At 49.5% G+C, this 14,993-nt stretch overlaps 1 protein-coding gene across 1 annotated transcript in view; it reads left to right on the top strand.

Annotated features, from left to right (window-relative positions):
- Nucleotides 1-14,993, top strand: part of prex2 (phosphatidylinositol-3,4,5-trisphosphate-dependent Rac exchange factor 2) — a 140,024-nt gene that overhangs the window by 14,949 nt on the left and 110,082 nt on the right. Inside the window, exons 2-6 of the mRNA XM_062521192.1 lie at nt 3,659-3,730; nt 4,870-4,992; nt 7,243-7,347; nt 9,142-9,243; nt 10,908-11,069. Of these exons, the coding sequence (XP_062377176.1) occupies nt 3,659-3,730; nt 4,870-4,992; nt 7,243-7,347; nt 9,142-9,243; nt 10,908-11,069 (564 nt within the window). The remainder of the gene's footprint in view (nt 1-3,658; nt 3,731-4,869; nt 4,993-7,242; nt 7,348-9,141; nt 9,244-10,907; nt 11,070-14,993) is intronic.

Below are 14,993 nucleotides of genomic sequence, written 5' to 3'. Positions count from 1 at the left end.
GTGTGTGTATGGAAGTGTTTGCTCTGTTTGCCAATGTCCAGTGCCAGTATGAGTCTGTTTGACTTTCCTTGAGCCATCGTGAAAGGTACGCTGTGTTTTTCCCCGTCCGTGTGTCTCCTCGATTCACCTCCACCTGTCCAACACAAGCGTCTGTCTGGAGGCTCCTGTTTGACCTCAGAGCAGACGGGCCCTGTTGACCGAGGGACATTGGTCTGTTTGTGGTCTTTACGCGGTTGGTGAAGAAACCTCTGTGTATATGTCATTCCCACTGTGGGAGTCCAGCATTCCAAGACGTCTCTGTGATAAGGAATCCTCCGGATTGTGAGGGACACGGCGTGTTCCTGAAATCCCATCCGATCCGGGATAGAACAGGAACTGCAGGAAGCGGGAAGCAATTGGTCATTTGGAGCGGAGGGGGGGTGTGGGAATGGGAATGGGAATTGGGAATGGGAACGTCGGGAGTGGAGCCATTTTGGTGCCATCTGGTTGCTATCACTTGTTGGTGGTTTTGCAGTTAGCCGGAGAAGTCTCACTGAGACAGGAAGCTGTGCGCTGCTGCTCCCCACCGCACCTCTCTTATTGTGGTCTGCCCACATATCTGATTACAGCACGCCACCTCACAAACCTGAGGGACTCTTGTGTCCAACGGGCTCTGGGGTTTGCCAGTCAGTTCCTCCGCCTCAGTCCTATTCTTTAATTAAGCCGATTCGTACAGGATCTTGCGGACACAACCCATTGTTTATGGTGCGCAATTACACTTTATAATGCCACGTCTTGTATTTCTCCTGCCAGACATCAGGCCTTGCGGCGGTGCCTGAGAGTAAGCTGCCTGCAGCTCATTTGAATTCTTTTGCTGACGTTTGGTCAGTTCTGGGTGATAACTCCTGAAATATAACTCTCAAAAATATTTACATTTTTAATACCGTCTTAGTAATGATAATAATGCCGAAAACCTGGTCACTTTCTCTTTCTTTTGAAAAGTCAGTTCAAATATAACTCTCAGGGCATTTTGGAATAAAATTTGCGCTGCAGCATTGAAGTGAAAAACTTGGTGGAAAAAGCCAGGCGTCTTTGAAGATCAGGTGACATAAAGATGTGTTTTGATGTAAATGAAAGCCACGCTCAGCGAGCAGGCGTTCTCTGTAGCTGTCAGGCCAGTATATAGGGCTGCTGACAGGTCCTCCGCATGCCTATGTGGAAATTAGACTTGCTAATCAGATTCTGCCCGGTGCAGCCGAGCAGCAGCAGAATGGTAATCAGCGCAAACTTTGTCTGTACAAAGAGCCTCATTATTTAGTCACGTCGTCACAATCACCACCGCAATTTCCAACTCATTTCATTACCATTTAGGCTGCACCCCCCCACCAGTGGGTCTGCCCAGTCTTGGTTTGGGGTAGTCTTTACTCTGAATTTGTCCTGGAATAATCTTGATTTAATTCGATGAAACATGTAAGTGTCTGGCCCTTGTAATCAACACAATCTATGCTTAGCCATTAGTGAAGTGGAGGAGAGAAGCTCTCTCTCTCTTTCTCTCTCTCTCTCTCTCTGTCTCGCTCTCTCTCTCTTTCTCTCTCTCTCTCTCTCTGTCTTGCTCTCTCTCTTTCTCTACCCCCTCTCTCTCCCTCCCTCCCTCCCTCCCTCTCTCTCTCTCTCTCTGGCCTGCGATAATATCCCCCCCCCCCCCATCACAGCTTTGCCCTTCAGTCCCCCATGTCTCCTGCTGCAGGCCCAAATGAGATGTTTATAGCCGACAGCATAATCATAACTAGCAGCATTCCTGTCGTCGTGCTAACAGGAAATGCCCCATGTTCCCTTAAGTGGCATTAACATACTTTGCGGGAGGTGCATCTCTTATCAGTGTCCCCATCGCATCGCTGCTGAGGATTTGTAGGCTACAATTGCGGAGCGAGAGACCCCCCCCACAGGAAAAAGCAGCGCTGATTCGCCCTGATGATAAATGCAGAGCAAGTGGCTGTCTGAAGGTCAGTAAATCGAAAAGGAGCGCTGGCGGAGAGCGGCCGGCGAGTTCATCAGGGAGGACTTGTCGCCCGAGAATGAAGAGGTAGGACGGGCCGGAGACGGAGATGAAGCATAGCTGGGACGTGTGATCCGTCAGCACAGCAACGCCCCCCCCCCCCCCTCCTCCCTTTGGAGTGGATTTGGCCCAGGTCTGGCCCAGCAGTGGCGTTGATCTGCTACAGGCAGCTCGGGTCTGGTGCGAGATGATGATTGATCAGTCACCTTAATCTGCCCGCGAGGCAGGTGGGCAGGCAAGCGTGGCGTGTTGATGTGTGGCGCAGAGAGTCTCGGCCCATTACACCGCTGAGCACTGATTTAAAAGGCAGCTCTCGCCTGTTTGTCCGATGGATGAAAGCCTCCATGTCACTTTACAAAATAACCTCCGTCTAAAAAGACATGGGGACTAGTGCAGTGATGGAGAGCAGTAGGCTAATGTGGTCTTGATATGTGAGGGGTGGGCAAGCATGTATAACAGAATGTAATCATGTGTCAGATCCTCACTGTTAGCACTGTTGCAGAGGATACTTCTGGTTTGAGTTGGCCGCCGATCTACAAACTCATACAAATTAACGAGCTCAGCATATTTTCACATCGTTTATGTGTTGCTGCTCCATTGCTGGAGTCTGGAAACATTTGGAGTCTGGCTCATTCTCACCTCATTCGCAAGATAAACAAAATGTGTCGTTGCTCATTCCACTTTCCAGCGATATTTCTTGATAGAACTGTATATCTTCGCACAAACAAGTTTTATTCTGCTGTTTTTATTCTATTCAAGCTGTCAGAAAAAAAATGAAGAATTTATCTTTTTTTTTTGACTTACTTGCAAAAACAAATTTGACAGCAATATCAGCAGTGTTGCTCCATGATTCTAAATGGCGGCTGGTGTTTACTTGTGTTGCAGGTGAGAGTGTGAGTAGGAGATAAGATAATAGCAGATTGACTTTTGCTGAGCTGATACAGCGTGACCCTCCGCCGTGCAAGATGTTGCATACAGATATGATTTATGTTTGTTTACCCAGTGTGTGTCTTGTGACTTCCTTGATCTGAAGTGACTTGAGGACACAAGCGTCGGTCAACGGGGACCAGCTTTCCTCTTCGCTCCGCTGTGATTTGGTTCGTTCTAGACAACCGATGGAGGGGGACAAGCGTAACAAGGCCTAATCACTCACACCATCTCTGCTTTTATGTTGTCAGACACCTCGCTTTTTTCAGCACGTCACTTTGCGTGACCGTGGAGAGCGAGGCTGTGTTGCCTGTCACTCGAGGCCTGTGCTTTTAAGGCGTTTTTTCTCTCCCAGTCGGGATTATTAGCACTTAATTTTTGGAAGGTCACAAACTGTTATTCTTGCTTTTTTGGGAGTGCGATTGAGTTTCACGCGCCTTTTTCACCTTCAGATGGCTAAAGTGCCGAAAGGCCTATGGAGCCTTGGGATTGGTGTGGTGGAGTCTGAATGTTAACCTCCCAATGGCAGCCTCAGCTCTGAGAGGATGCGAAAAAAAAGAAAGGGGAAAAAAAAAGAGCTAGCCTGCAGTGATGACCGCAGCTCTTTATACAGTTCTCTTTAACAAGATCCCTGGTGACTTGAATATGTCTGATTCATTTTCTGTCTGTCTGTCTCTCTCTCTTTCTTTCTCACAGGTATTCCTGCATCGACTCAATCAGTATGCAGCCATGAAAGTGGACAAGAACATCACGGAGGAGACAGTCAAGGTAAGGATGAAACCGCCGAGTCATTCATCACTGAACCTCAGACCAAGACAGGACAGATATGACTAGTCTGAATAAAAAAACTAAAAAGAATGAGTCCTCTTCAGCTCAGGCACTCTATGCAAACCATGTTTTCGTGGTGTAATCCAATAAGGAGGCCGGATATTGCAAGCCGAGACCAAATAAAGCAAGCCTCTGGTTTGAGCGAGTCTTTCAACCGAAAAAGGGGGAATTTTGAATGAAGTTAAAAAAAGGGAAAAGGAGGAGGGGGGGGGGGGGAGAAAAAAAACACTTTGATACAGGAAGCAGCTGTAAATATAATCTATTTATAACTGTAGGCTGGAGGGAGAGGCAGCGAGAAAAGAATGCGTCCTCGGGACGTGACGGGGAGTGAGAGTGGGAGTGTTTGTAAGCGTTTGCGAGCGCCTTTGCTTACTCTCGGAGATAAACACGCATTCATCGGGCCGCTCCCCGGGCCCCCGTGCAGCGGCGCATACCGCTGGTGGACATCCGTGTTTGAGTACGTGGTGTGTGTGTGGCCCAGGTCACACGAGGGACAGGTTACAGAGCACCAGCAGGGCCTCGGCAGCCATGTCGCCCACTCTGGAAGACCGGCAGTCTGCCTGCTATGGGGCCTGTCGTGGGAGGCGGGTGGGGTGTGGGGTGGGGTGGGTGGGTGTATGGGGGTGGGGGGGTCAATTCTTGTGTAATTAATGCCCCCCTGCTTCTCCCTCTCATGCATGGCGCCAGTACAGTGACTTTCTCCTCGAGATTCCCGTGACAAAAAAAAAAAAGTAGCAGAAGAAAAATGGCACGCCACATGAAGGGCGCGCATGTCCACTTTCCATATGAATGGAGCGTATAAAATTTGTCCTCATTCATAATTGCGTGCCATTAAAACCAAAACAGCCCTCTCCCCATTACACGGTTTCTTCTTTTCTTTTTTTTAAACAGACTGTAAAGAATGTTTTTCCCCCCAACTCTCCCAGACACATTACCACAGAGTTACGCCACCCTGGCTGTGAGACTCTCTCTGTGTGTGTGTGTGTGTGTGTGTGTGTGTGTGTTTGTGCCGCTTTCACACAGACACACAGTGTTGCTCCGTCTGGCTGTGTGTGACGTCCAGTTTCCACGTCCTGCAGGTGCTGTTTTCCAACCTGGAGGAGATCCTGTCGGTGCACCGCCACTTCCTGGCCATGGTGGAGGAGCTGCTGCAGCCGGAGCCTCACGCGCACCACCAAGTGGGACGCTGCTTCCTCTACTTTGTGAGTCTCCCAGCGCCGGGCCTGTGCGCTCCTGTACACAGTGGACACGCCTGTGTGTGTGTGTGTGTGTGTGTGTGTTGTGTGTGTGAGAGTGAGTGAGTGTGTGAAGTGGGACGAAGCGGCTTCCTCTGCTTTGTGAGTCTCCCAGCGCTGGGTCTGTGCGCTCCTGTGTGGCTGTCTGTCAGTGCCCACACAGTGGACACTCCTGTGTGTGTGTGTGTGTGTGTACAGTACATGTGTGCGTGTTGTGTGTGTGTGTGTACACGTGTGTGTGCGTGTGTGTGTGTGAGGTGGGACGGCGCTGCTTCCTCTGCTTTGTCCGTCAGCGCCAGGCCGGTACATGTGCGCCTCTGGACGCCTCTTTGTCAGTGCTCGCACAGTGTGTCTATAAGGAGGCTGCTGTGTGTGTGTGTGTTTGTGTGTCTTCAGGGAGTGGACTGTTGTGGAGTGGACAGTGTGGGTGGGCCTGTGTGTTTGTATGTCCGTATGTGTTTGTGTGTGCGTTTGCGTATGAGTGTGTATGTATTCAGGGAGTGGAGCTGGACTAGTGTTAGAAATGATGTCTGTCTCTGTGTGAGCAAATAGACTTCAGAGATATATGAATGAATTATGTTTTATGTACTGTATTCAAATCCATGTTTCTCCATACAAACATTGTATGTGTCTGTATGTGTGTACAGTATGAGTCTTAAAGGTTTGGTTTAGCATACATGTTTAGATGTGTGTCTGTTGTGTGGTTTTGTAAGAGCATTTGAGTTTTAGCGGTTTTCTGTGTCTGTATTAGAGTGCATGTGTGTCTGTGTGTGTGTGCAAGTACACTTAGTATGTGTGTGTGTGTGTATTGGCATCCATGTGTGTGTGTGTGTGTGTGTGTGTGCATGTGTGTGTGTGTGTGTGTGTGTGTGTGCACTGACATCCCATTCCTTCACTCTGTGAGCCCTGCGGTCAGCCAGACTTGGATGGCCATGTTGCGTGAGGTCCCAAGTAATCCCACTTTTTTCCAGGTTACCTCCCTTGGTCTTGGTCTTTCTCTCTCTCTCCCTCTCTCTCTCTCTCCCGCTCTCTCTCTCTCTCTCTCTCTCTCTCTCTCTCCCTCTGTTCTCAGCACATAACCTCCACAAGGCCCCCATTTAGCGTCAGGCTCCACTCTCTGTGAGGTTGTATGGCATTATGCCTCTGTAATAGGCCCTCCTTCAAAGCCAGCAACCATGACCCAGTAATGGCAGTGTGCTCAAAGGTAAATGGCAGGGTATGGTGCGCTGTAGCATGTTAAGGGATGGCATTACGGCATTGTGAAAGCCTACTATAATTTGGGGCCTAATTTAGCATGGATGGGTCGGAGTGTGCATGAGTTGGAGGATGCTCATATTTCTTGGAATGACCCCCGACCATGCGAGAGGACTTGGCATGGTGGGGTTTGGATAGGTGGGCGGGTGTTGGCAAGGGGCTAGTGGGTGAGGAATTCTGGGTAAGGGGGAGTTCACTCATCCCTGTTCCTCGGGCTTTGGAGTAAATTAGTTTATTTCCTCATCCACGGTGATGGATTGTTCCTTCGCGGATGGCCGACAGAAACGCAACATAAAAAGCCTGTTTTGTCAAACAAGAACCCAATGTTCTAACCAAAGAGGGGGGGACAAGAACAAACAAATAAATAAACCCGTCCATGTGCTTTTTTACGCCGTTAGAACACATCGCGGCCCTGCCAGCGCGCGTGTAATAGTCCCCGATGTATTAATGCTCTCATGTTCAAAGAGGCTCGGGGAGCGTAGCGTTAGCGCTAGCGCAGGACGGGGGTTGAGATGTGACGGGCCGGTGGTAATCCGCAGAGCGCTTGTTTAGTGGCTGGCGTGCCGAGCCCAGAGGCTTTGTAGTCGTAATAGGCGCAGCTGAGGGAACGGGCTTTGCCTTCTCCGGGCACTGCCTCAAAGACAATGGGGTGACAATGACACGGGAAGTCATGGGTAAAGTGCTTTGTCAGAGCGCTTGTGTCTTCAAAGGAGTGTGTGTGTGTGTGTGTGTGTGTGTGTGTGTGTGTGTGTGTGTGTGTGTGTGTGTGTGTGTGTGTGTGTTTGTGTGTTTGTTTGTTTGTTATGCATTTTTTTACGTTTATATTTTGTATTTTTTTCATGAATATGTTTGACTTGTGCATGTAAGAATATGAATATACATACGAAAAAATATGAATTTTATATGTGTATGTACAATACTATAACACACTGTGTGTGTGTGTGTGTGTGTGTGGCTTTGCAGAAGGAAAGGCTCCAGATTTATGACGAGTATTGTGGAAACCAAGAGAAGGCTCAGAGGCTGCTGTTGGAACTGAACAAGATCAGAACAGTTCGCACGTGTCTCCTGGTAAAGGACAAGATGCACTGCACACACACACATCTCACACACACTTCCCCAGTTATAACCCTCAGCACACACTGCACACACACACATCACACAATACACTACACACTACCCACACACACACACACACACACACACACACACACACACACACACACACACACACACACACACACACACACACACTTTGCACATCACACACAAGCCCATTCCACACTTATGCATTGGCATGCCACTAGCATACTCTTTGCAACTACATTCATGGTCTTTTCTCATTATGCACACAGGCACTCAACCACCTAATTACACATAAGGGCACTTGTATGCACAGACAAAGAAACACACACACACACACACACACACACACAAAGACACACACATTCATGGTCTGTGGGCCTGGTGTGTGTCTACTACATCATTACTACTCCTAACTGATCTAAGCATGGAGACCTGTTGGCGTTCTAATCATAACGGAGTCCTCCCACTCTCACAGTTCGGGGTGTGTTTTCTGAAAGTGGCGCTGAGCAACTAATCATTGTTACGCGTAAATGATAGAGAGCCACGGCCACACCGAATACTGACCCACCTTCACGCTTACCGCGGTGGTTGATTGAAGGCCCTTTCGAGGGAAACGCCGTCCTGGCGGAGTGGGTGGAGCCTGTATGCCCCAGACCTGGTGGCAGCGGGTGGGTAGGTGAAATGCAACACCACCCAGTCTCCGGCAGCTCCGTGGGGTGGGGTGGGGCTGGGTGGGGTGCGGTGGGGTGGGTTAGCATAAATTCATTTCCTCTGCTCGTGCTGACAGACCCCCCCCCCCCCCACACACACACACACCCCTCTGCTCTGTATTGCTTTGTAATGTAATTCCAGCTTCTTCTGACCTTGTTTTATCTCCACACTTACACACCAGCACGGACATGGACACACACACACACACACACACACACACACACATGCACACACACACACACACACACACACACACACACATGTGCATACACTTAAACATACTGTAAACACACATACATGCTCACACATTCACATACTCACACACACACACACACACACACACACACACACACACACACACACACACACACACACACACACATATGCACATTATCTAAAAGGTCCATGTAAAGTTCTGAGGGATGTTCAGATGGTCCCATTATCAGAGGAGCTCCCTAATAAATGCTGAACTTCTCCCCTTGTGCTCCTCGGTCAACAACTGCGGTCAAGCACAGTTCAGACGTGTCAGTGGACGTCAGCCTCGGTCTCATGTCGTAAACATGTTTATAACGGCTTAATGACAATAATAGATCTGAGGCCAGAGGAGGAGGAGTGTTTAGGGCTTTTGTGTGTGTGTGTGTGTGTGTGTGTATGTGTGTGTGTGTGTGTGAGCTGAGTGTTGTGTGATGAAGAGCTTCGGAGCGTCTTTGAACCAGCCTCGCCGTCGGCCGCGGCCTTAATTGAGTTTGATTTAAGGGTGATTTTTATGAGCTTGACCTTGCCAAGACCGGAGGCATTGAGTTAGACCCGGGAGGCTCCCGTTACCAGCGGTCAGCAAGGGAGGGAGAGAGGGAGAGCGAGAGGGAGGGAGGGACAGGGGGAGAAAAGAAGGAGAGTGAGAAAGAGAAAGAGGAAGAGTGAAATACAGTGAGAGAAACAACTGACATATGTCCTTCCTTGAGCTTTCATTCGGATTCTGATTTGCATTCCATTCAGATTCTGATTCTGGTTCTTTCTTCTCGAATGTTGATTCTGATTTGATGTGTGTGTTCCTCTCGTGTGTTCTAGAACTGCATGTTGCTGGGCGGTAGGAAGAACACGGAGGTGCCCCTGGAAGGCTACCTGGTCGCCCCCATCCAAAGGATCTGCAAGTATCCTCTGTTCCTCAGGGTAAGCACACCACCACCACACACACACACACACACACACACAGACGCCTGACCTCATCCTCACACCAGTTTCCGTTGACCTAATGACCTCCGGGTTTTAGTAACTGCTCTAATTATCAGCACACCCGCGTAATGATTGACATTAAACTCTGTGGCTGGCTCACACCTTGGTGCTCTCTTGGCCATGGATTAATAGCCATCTGAGACGGCTGGCGTTGAACGTGGCCGTAGACGACGTCCACTTTTCCGAACCTGGAGTGGACACTCCGCACCTCTTAATGTTTCAGATGTGCTGGCCTTTCATTTTCTCCTTAATGATAGAATGACCATCTGCCTGGTCCAGTGTGAGCCCAGCAGTGTGAGTCGCTAATGGAACTGTTGCCCCAGGTGCCTTTCATCTGCAGCCAGGGTTCCCAGTCTGGCTCCGTCAGACACAGTCAGTGTGGAGCCAGCGCTTCTCCAGAGCCATTTTCCTCCCCCATAACAGTTCATCATTGTGCCTCCCTGCCCATTCCTGTCAGTGGCATGGAACGGCCCACGTGGAGAGTTTTGGGGGGGGGGGGGGGGGGGGTTGGATTATTTTGCCGTTAGCCTGTCTTAAGTTACCGCTCACGTCCTGACAGATGAAGGGCAAGATCCAAGCGGAGTCCTGTTAGAAGTGAAGCCATAGTTATTTTGCCAATCGTTCAAACTCCACAGCTTACGACCCCCCCCCCCCTCCACCCCCCCAAAAAAAACTTTTTTTGAATTTTCACAGCTGAAATGCAAACAGCCCTGAGCCGGAGTTACAATAATATGGAGGGTAATCTCGGGGCCCTGCCCCTTGAAGCTCGCCCATTTGAAATCTTACAGCTGGAACCGCCAAGGCGTTTCTCACCAAATGGCAGCTGATAGGGATCTGTGGTCTCTCCGGTACAGAGGAAATGTAACTCGGAGTGGCTGCGCTCGCTCGGACGGACACGCCAGAGCTCCGCGTGTTTAGACTGCGCCGCGGCGATAGTCATCTCCTCTGCACCAGACCCTGTCCTGCAGTAGCGGAGGCCGTTGGAGCGCTTGTGTAAATCAGAAGAGAGCCCATCACACGTCGCCCCCTTTTCCTGCCCCCCCCCCCGTCGTCCTCCTCCCTGTCTTTCTCTTGGTCTTTCTTTTTCTTCTTACTCTTCTTCTTTTCTTCTGTCTTTCACTTTTTCCCTTGAGGTCTCCTTTGGCTTTTATTTGGTATTTGTATTAGTCTGTCTCTTTGTCTCTGGTTTTTGCCCCCTCTGTCAATCTCTCTCTTTCTCTGTTTCTCCTTTCGTCTCTCTCTTCTACTTTTGACTGGAGATCATAGTCCCTCTCTCTCTCTCTCTCACCCTCACCCACCTCTTTTCTCCTGTTATTCTCTCTTTCATTCATACATTCTTTATGACATGAAATTACTCTTTCTGGCCTGTTTTTTCTCTCTCCCTGGAGTTCTAACTTATCCCTTCCTGTGGCACTGAGTTACACTCCCCCCTCCCCCTCTGTTTCTCTGGCCTGTGAGCCCTTTTTTTCCGCCAAAGTTTGTCACACAAGTTATTAAACTAGCTTTAATTCCATTGCCCATTGCAATCAATGCAGTGAGGGCCCTGTATGTTTTGCCTGCTTGTTAAGCCTCTCATCACCTCCCATGTGCTCTGTGTGCAGGAGCTGCTGAAGAGGACCCCAAAGAAGCACAGCGACTACGCGCTGGTGCAGGAGTCCCTGCAGGCCATGAAGGCCGTGTGCTCCAACATCAACGAGGCCAAGAGGCAGATGGAGAAGCTGGAGATGCTGGAGGAGTGGCAGTCCCACATCGAGGGCTGGGAGGTAAGCGCACCTCCACTCGCACCTCCGTCAACCAGCTTTCACTCTCACCTCTGTCAGGCTGCCCTGTGGCCCCGTATAGCTCAGTTGGCTGAGCAAGGGGGCAGATGAGTTGTCTCTAGTGAGCTAACACCTTACCTACACTGTTTGGTCTGAGCATGGTTTGTAGTGGGGTTTGTCCAGCATCCCGTCTATCATAGTAAACGATGAGCACGATTAATAAAAGCGTTCTCATGTAAGCCAAGTGATCTCTCATCGTTGTCTGTATTTCTAGCCTTATCTTTAAACACCCCAGAACTTCACCGAACCCCAAAACCTAGCTACTTATTAATGAATTAAATATGAAGCGTATTCTTGTTGGCCCTGAGGACACTTAATTCCCATAGAGGTTGTAGTCCTGTCAGCAGGCCATATTTATACCGCCATAATATTAGAATGCACCGCTGGTATGCAACCGTGGGTCTCCCGATAAATTTACATGAAGGTCACTGCAAGGCTAACTGCTCTCCGCTCGGCCGCTCGCTGTAAATTATCACACGTTTTACGCTCGCCTCCCCCCCGCCGTGAAACATGCTTACAAGATGAATCCCCTTCCATTTGCATTTACACGAGACTTCCCAGAGACCATCTCCCCTAGGTCACTCGCTCCACGAGTGATGCATTGTGTTCAGGCCTGGCCCTGGACGTGGTCATCGCGCTGAGACGAAACATCGTGTAGCACCTCGTATGGTGGTGGCCAGCTGAGTGTGCCGTGAGTAGCCCTCGCTCGCTCAAGCACCCCGTAGAGAATTGAACCGAGTGAGTCTGACATTTTATTGATCCGGAGGGAAGGTGAGGCACCGAGACGTTTATACAACACGCACAGACATGAGAAAACACACAAAGGGTCGGAGGGGTGTGTGTGTGTGTGTGTGTGTGGGGGGATGGGGGGCATTGTGGCGCAACTGGTTACAGTGCCCGTATCATGTTCGGATTCGTGTGCCCAGTGGGACCTGGGTTTGAGTCCAGCCCGGGTCATTTCCCGATCCCACCCCATCTCTCTTCCTGTCAGTCTCCCCCCTGCTCTGTCAGATTAAAGGGATAAAAGCCCAAAAACACACAAAAATAATGGCAACAGTGGAATGCTATAGTGAAGCGATGTGAGGCACCCATCGATTTAATCCTCCTTGCTAGCATGCACGCGTGCCTGCCCTTCCATGGCCGAGATTGTCGGTTCAGTCACAGTTTGGGAGTGCGCTTTGTCCCCCATGAAACCCTCCCCTGCTGGAAAAAGTGACTGAGCGCACACACACTCTCACCAGGCCCGGTGTAAACGAGCGCTGAATGTGGGGCTGGAGCTGGAGCTGTCTCGGTAATGTTCCTCTGGCCCGTGCCAAGCTGCCTCTGGGCACAACGGGCAAATGGCACATGGGCATGGCAAGGAGCATGTGCCAGGGGCCTGGGTGCACTTACATAATGGACTGGGTAGGGCTGTGCAGGGTGCTGTGTGTGTGTGTGTGTGTGTGTGTGTGTGTGGTGTTAAGGAGAGTGGAGAAAAGGTGAGTGTATGAACGGGACCAATGAAGGGCTGTGTGTGTGTGTGTGTGTGTGTGTGTGTGTTTGTTAAAAGCGGACGGGCTCTTTGTATTTCATTTGACCATGTTAGAGAGAATGAGAGTGTGTGTGTTCTTTGATAGAGAGAGTGTCTGTACGTGTGTGTGTTGAGAACTGTGTCCTGATGTCTGAGGATGACGGAGGATGAAGCTCAGATGCCGTGGCGATTGTAAGTCTGATCAGCGCTTCCAGCACAAACACAGAGCCGCTGCTGTCGCGGTTGCATCTGTCCTTCACATCTAATCTCTCTCCAGCGTGCTTCTGATGGTTATTTTTGTGCCTCTGTCATAATATCAGTCTGCCAGGAGCGAATAGTGTGTGTGTGTGTGTGTGTGTGTGTGTGTGTGTGTACGCGCATGAGTGTGTATGTGTGTTTTGAGAGGCCCTGGTTTCCTGGTTATGCTATTGTGGCCCCAGTGGTAACTCACTGTGACAGCCTTGGTGTGTGTGTGTGAGAGAGAAAGTGTGGTACTGGGTGTAGTTTCTCACACTCTGAATAGAGCTAGAGATTCTTGGCAGTCGTATATGGTGTTGGTTGAAAATTCTGCCACTGAACACACACACACACACACACACACACACACACACACACACACACACACACACACACACACACACACACACACACACACACACAAACAAACACAAAGACGGTGTTGCATCTGTATTTCCCCTCTGTTCCTTCCATGACGAGAGCATGGCACATATCCCAGCAGGTAACACCTTTTCTGTAGGCGTGGGCATCAATCGAATTCAGACTGAGTGAGGGAAGGGGAGGAAAGTCGGGCGTGTGTGTCGGCGTGCCTGACATTCAGAAGGCACGTTGCATTACATAACATAACATAACATCCGGAGGTCGCACGTTGACGGACGGACGTTGCCGGGATGACCACAGCTATGGGTAAACAGGTCAGAAAAAAAGTTGGATTTCCCCCACTGATCCAAGCAGAAAGACACGGGCCTCGTGCGCCTTTTTAAAACAGACACACACACACAGAGTGTGTTGTTTTAAGGCAGCGGGTGAGTGCGTGCGTGTGTGTAGGGAATGATCCCAACCAGGCTTTTTTATTTTTTTTTTCTTCCTCCCCTCCTCCACATCCACCATTGTAAAAACATACCACAGAATCGAAAACAGTCGGTTAAGAGTTTTTCTTGAAGAAATGCGCTGGAATGTCTTATAATAGACAGGCACGGTTTCGAAGAAAAATGATGTTGATTCAAATCTCATTTAGCATCTGAAAAATTCTCTCGGATGCCAGCAGACTTATGGCTTTCGACGCCGTTTGAGGCTCACTGAGGCGCAGTCACGCCCGTTTCAGAAAAGGGGTGAAATAACAAACACTGGCCCTTTTTTTACGGCCTGTGTCAGTCTCATAAGTCTCGCCGCGGACCCAAACACGTGTTACGAGGATGGCTCAGTTGTCAGCAGTCCGCGCTTCAGAGTCTCCACTCTCTCTCTCTCTCTCGTTTTTTTTCTCCCCTCTCTCCATCACTCTTTGCTCTCTAGTTCTTCCCAAAACAGCTTTTTATTAGAACAGAGTGACCTTTTGGAGGGAGGGCCCTCAGTATCTGGTGCAGCCTTCAGCCGGCTCATGGATGGCTGTTTGCCTGACGGTTACTTCAGAGTGAGAAAATAGCCCCCTGATACGCACAAATTCACTCTTTCTCTCCCTCCTAGACACACGCATGCACCAAATGCACCACACATGTGCTGACACTGATACTCTCTCTCTCTCTATCTCTCTATATATCTCGCTCTCTCGCTGACACACACACATACAGTACACACACACACACACACACACACACACACACATATATATACAAACACGCACACTCACACATATACAGATGCATACACACACTCACACACACACACACACACACATATATACAAACACGCGCGCTCACACATACACAGATGCATACACACACTCACACACACACACACACACACACACACACACATGCTCTCTCTCTTTCTCTCTGTCTCTATCTCTCTCTTACACACACACACACACACACACACACACGCTAAGAATAGTTGATGGTTTGATAGCCACACACAGCTGGGTGGAGTGAGCTTAGCGTCTCGCTGTTTGTTTCGATGCTTTTATTAATTACACCAAGTTAGCTCATTCTGGATCGGGAGAGCAGCCATGTGTTCCTGCCAGAGTTTATTTTCTGCAAAGCTGGCATAACAAAAAAAAAAAAAAAAAAAAAACTCAGCCACACACACACACACACACGCTAGGATAGAAAAGAGCTGGTCTGTTCACACATGGGTGTGGGTGGCAGAAGATGGGCAGTGAGAGAGAAAGGGAGTCATATTTT

The sequence above is a fragment of the Sardina pilchardus genome, chromosome 19 (genome assembly GCF_963854185.1).
Source record: "Sardina pilchardus chromosome 19, fSarPil1.1, whole genome shotgun sequence".
In the NCBI taxonomy this organism is placed as follows: domain Eukaryota; kingdom Metazoa; phylum Chordata; class Actinopteri; order Clupeiformes; family Clupeidae; genus Sardina; species Sardina pilchardus.
The sequence above is the reverse complement of the archived record's forward strand: the minus strand, read 5'-3'. Positions and strand labels throughout refer to the sequence as shown.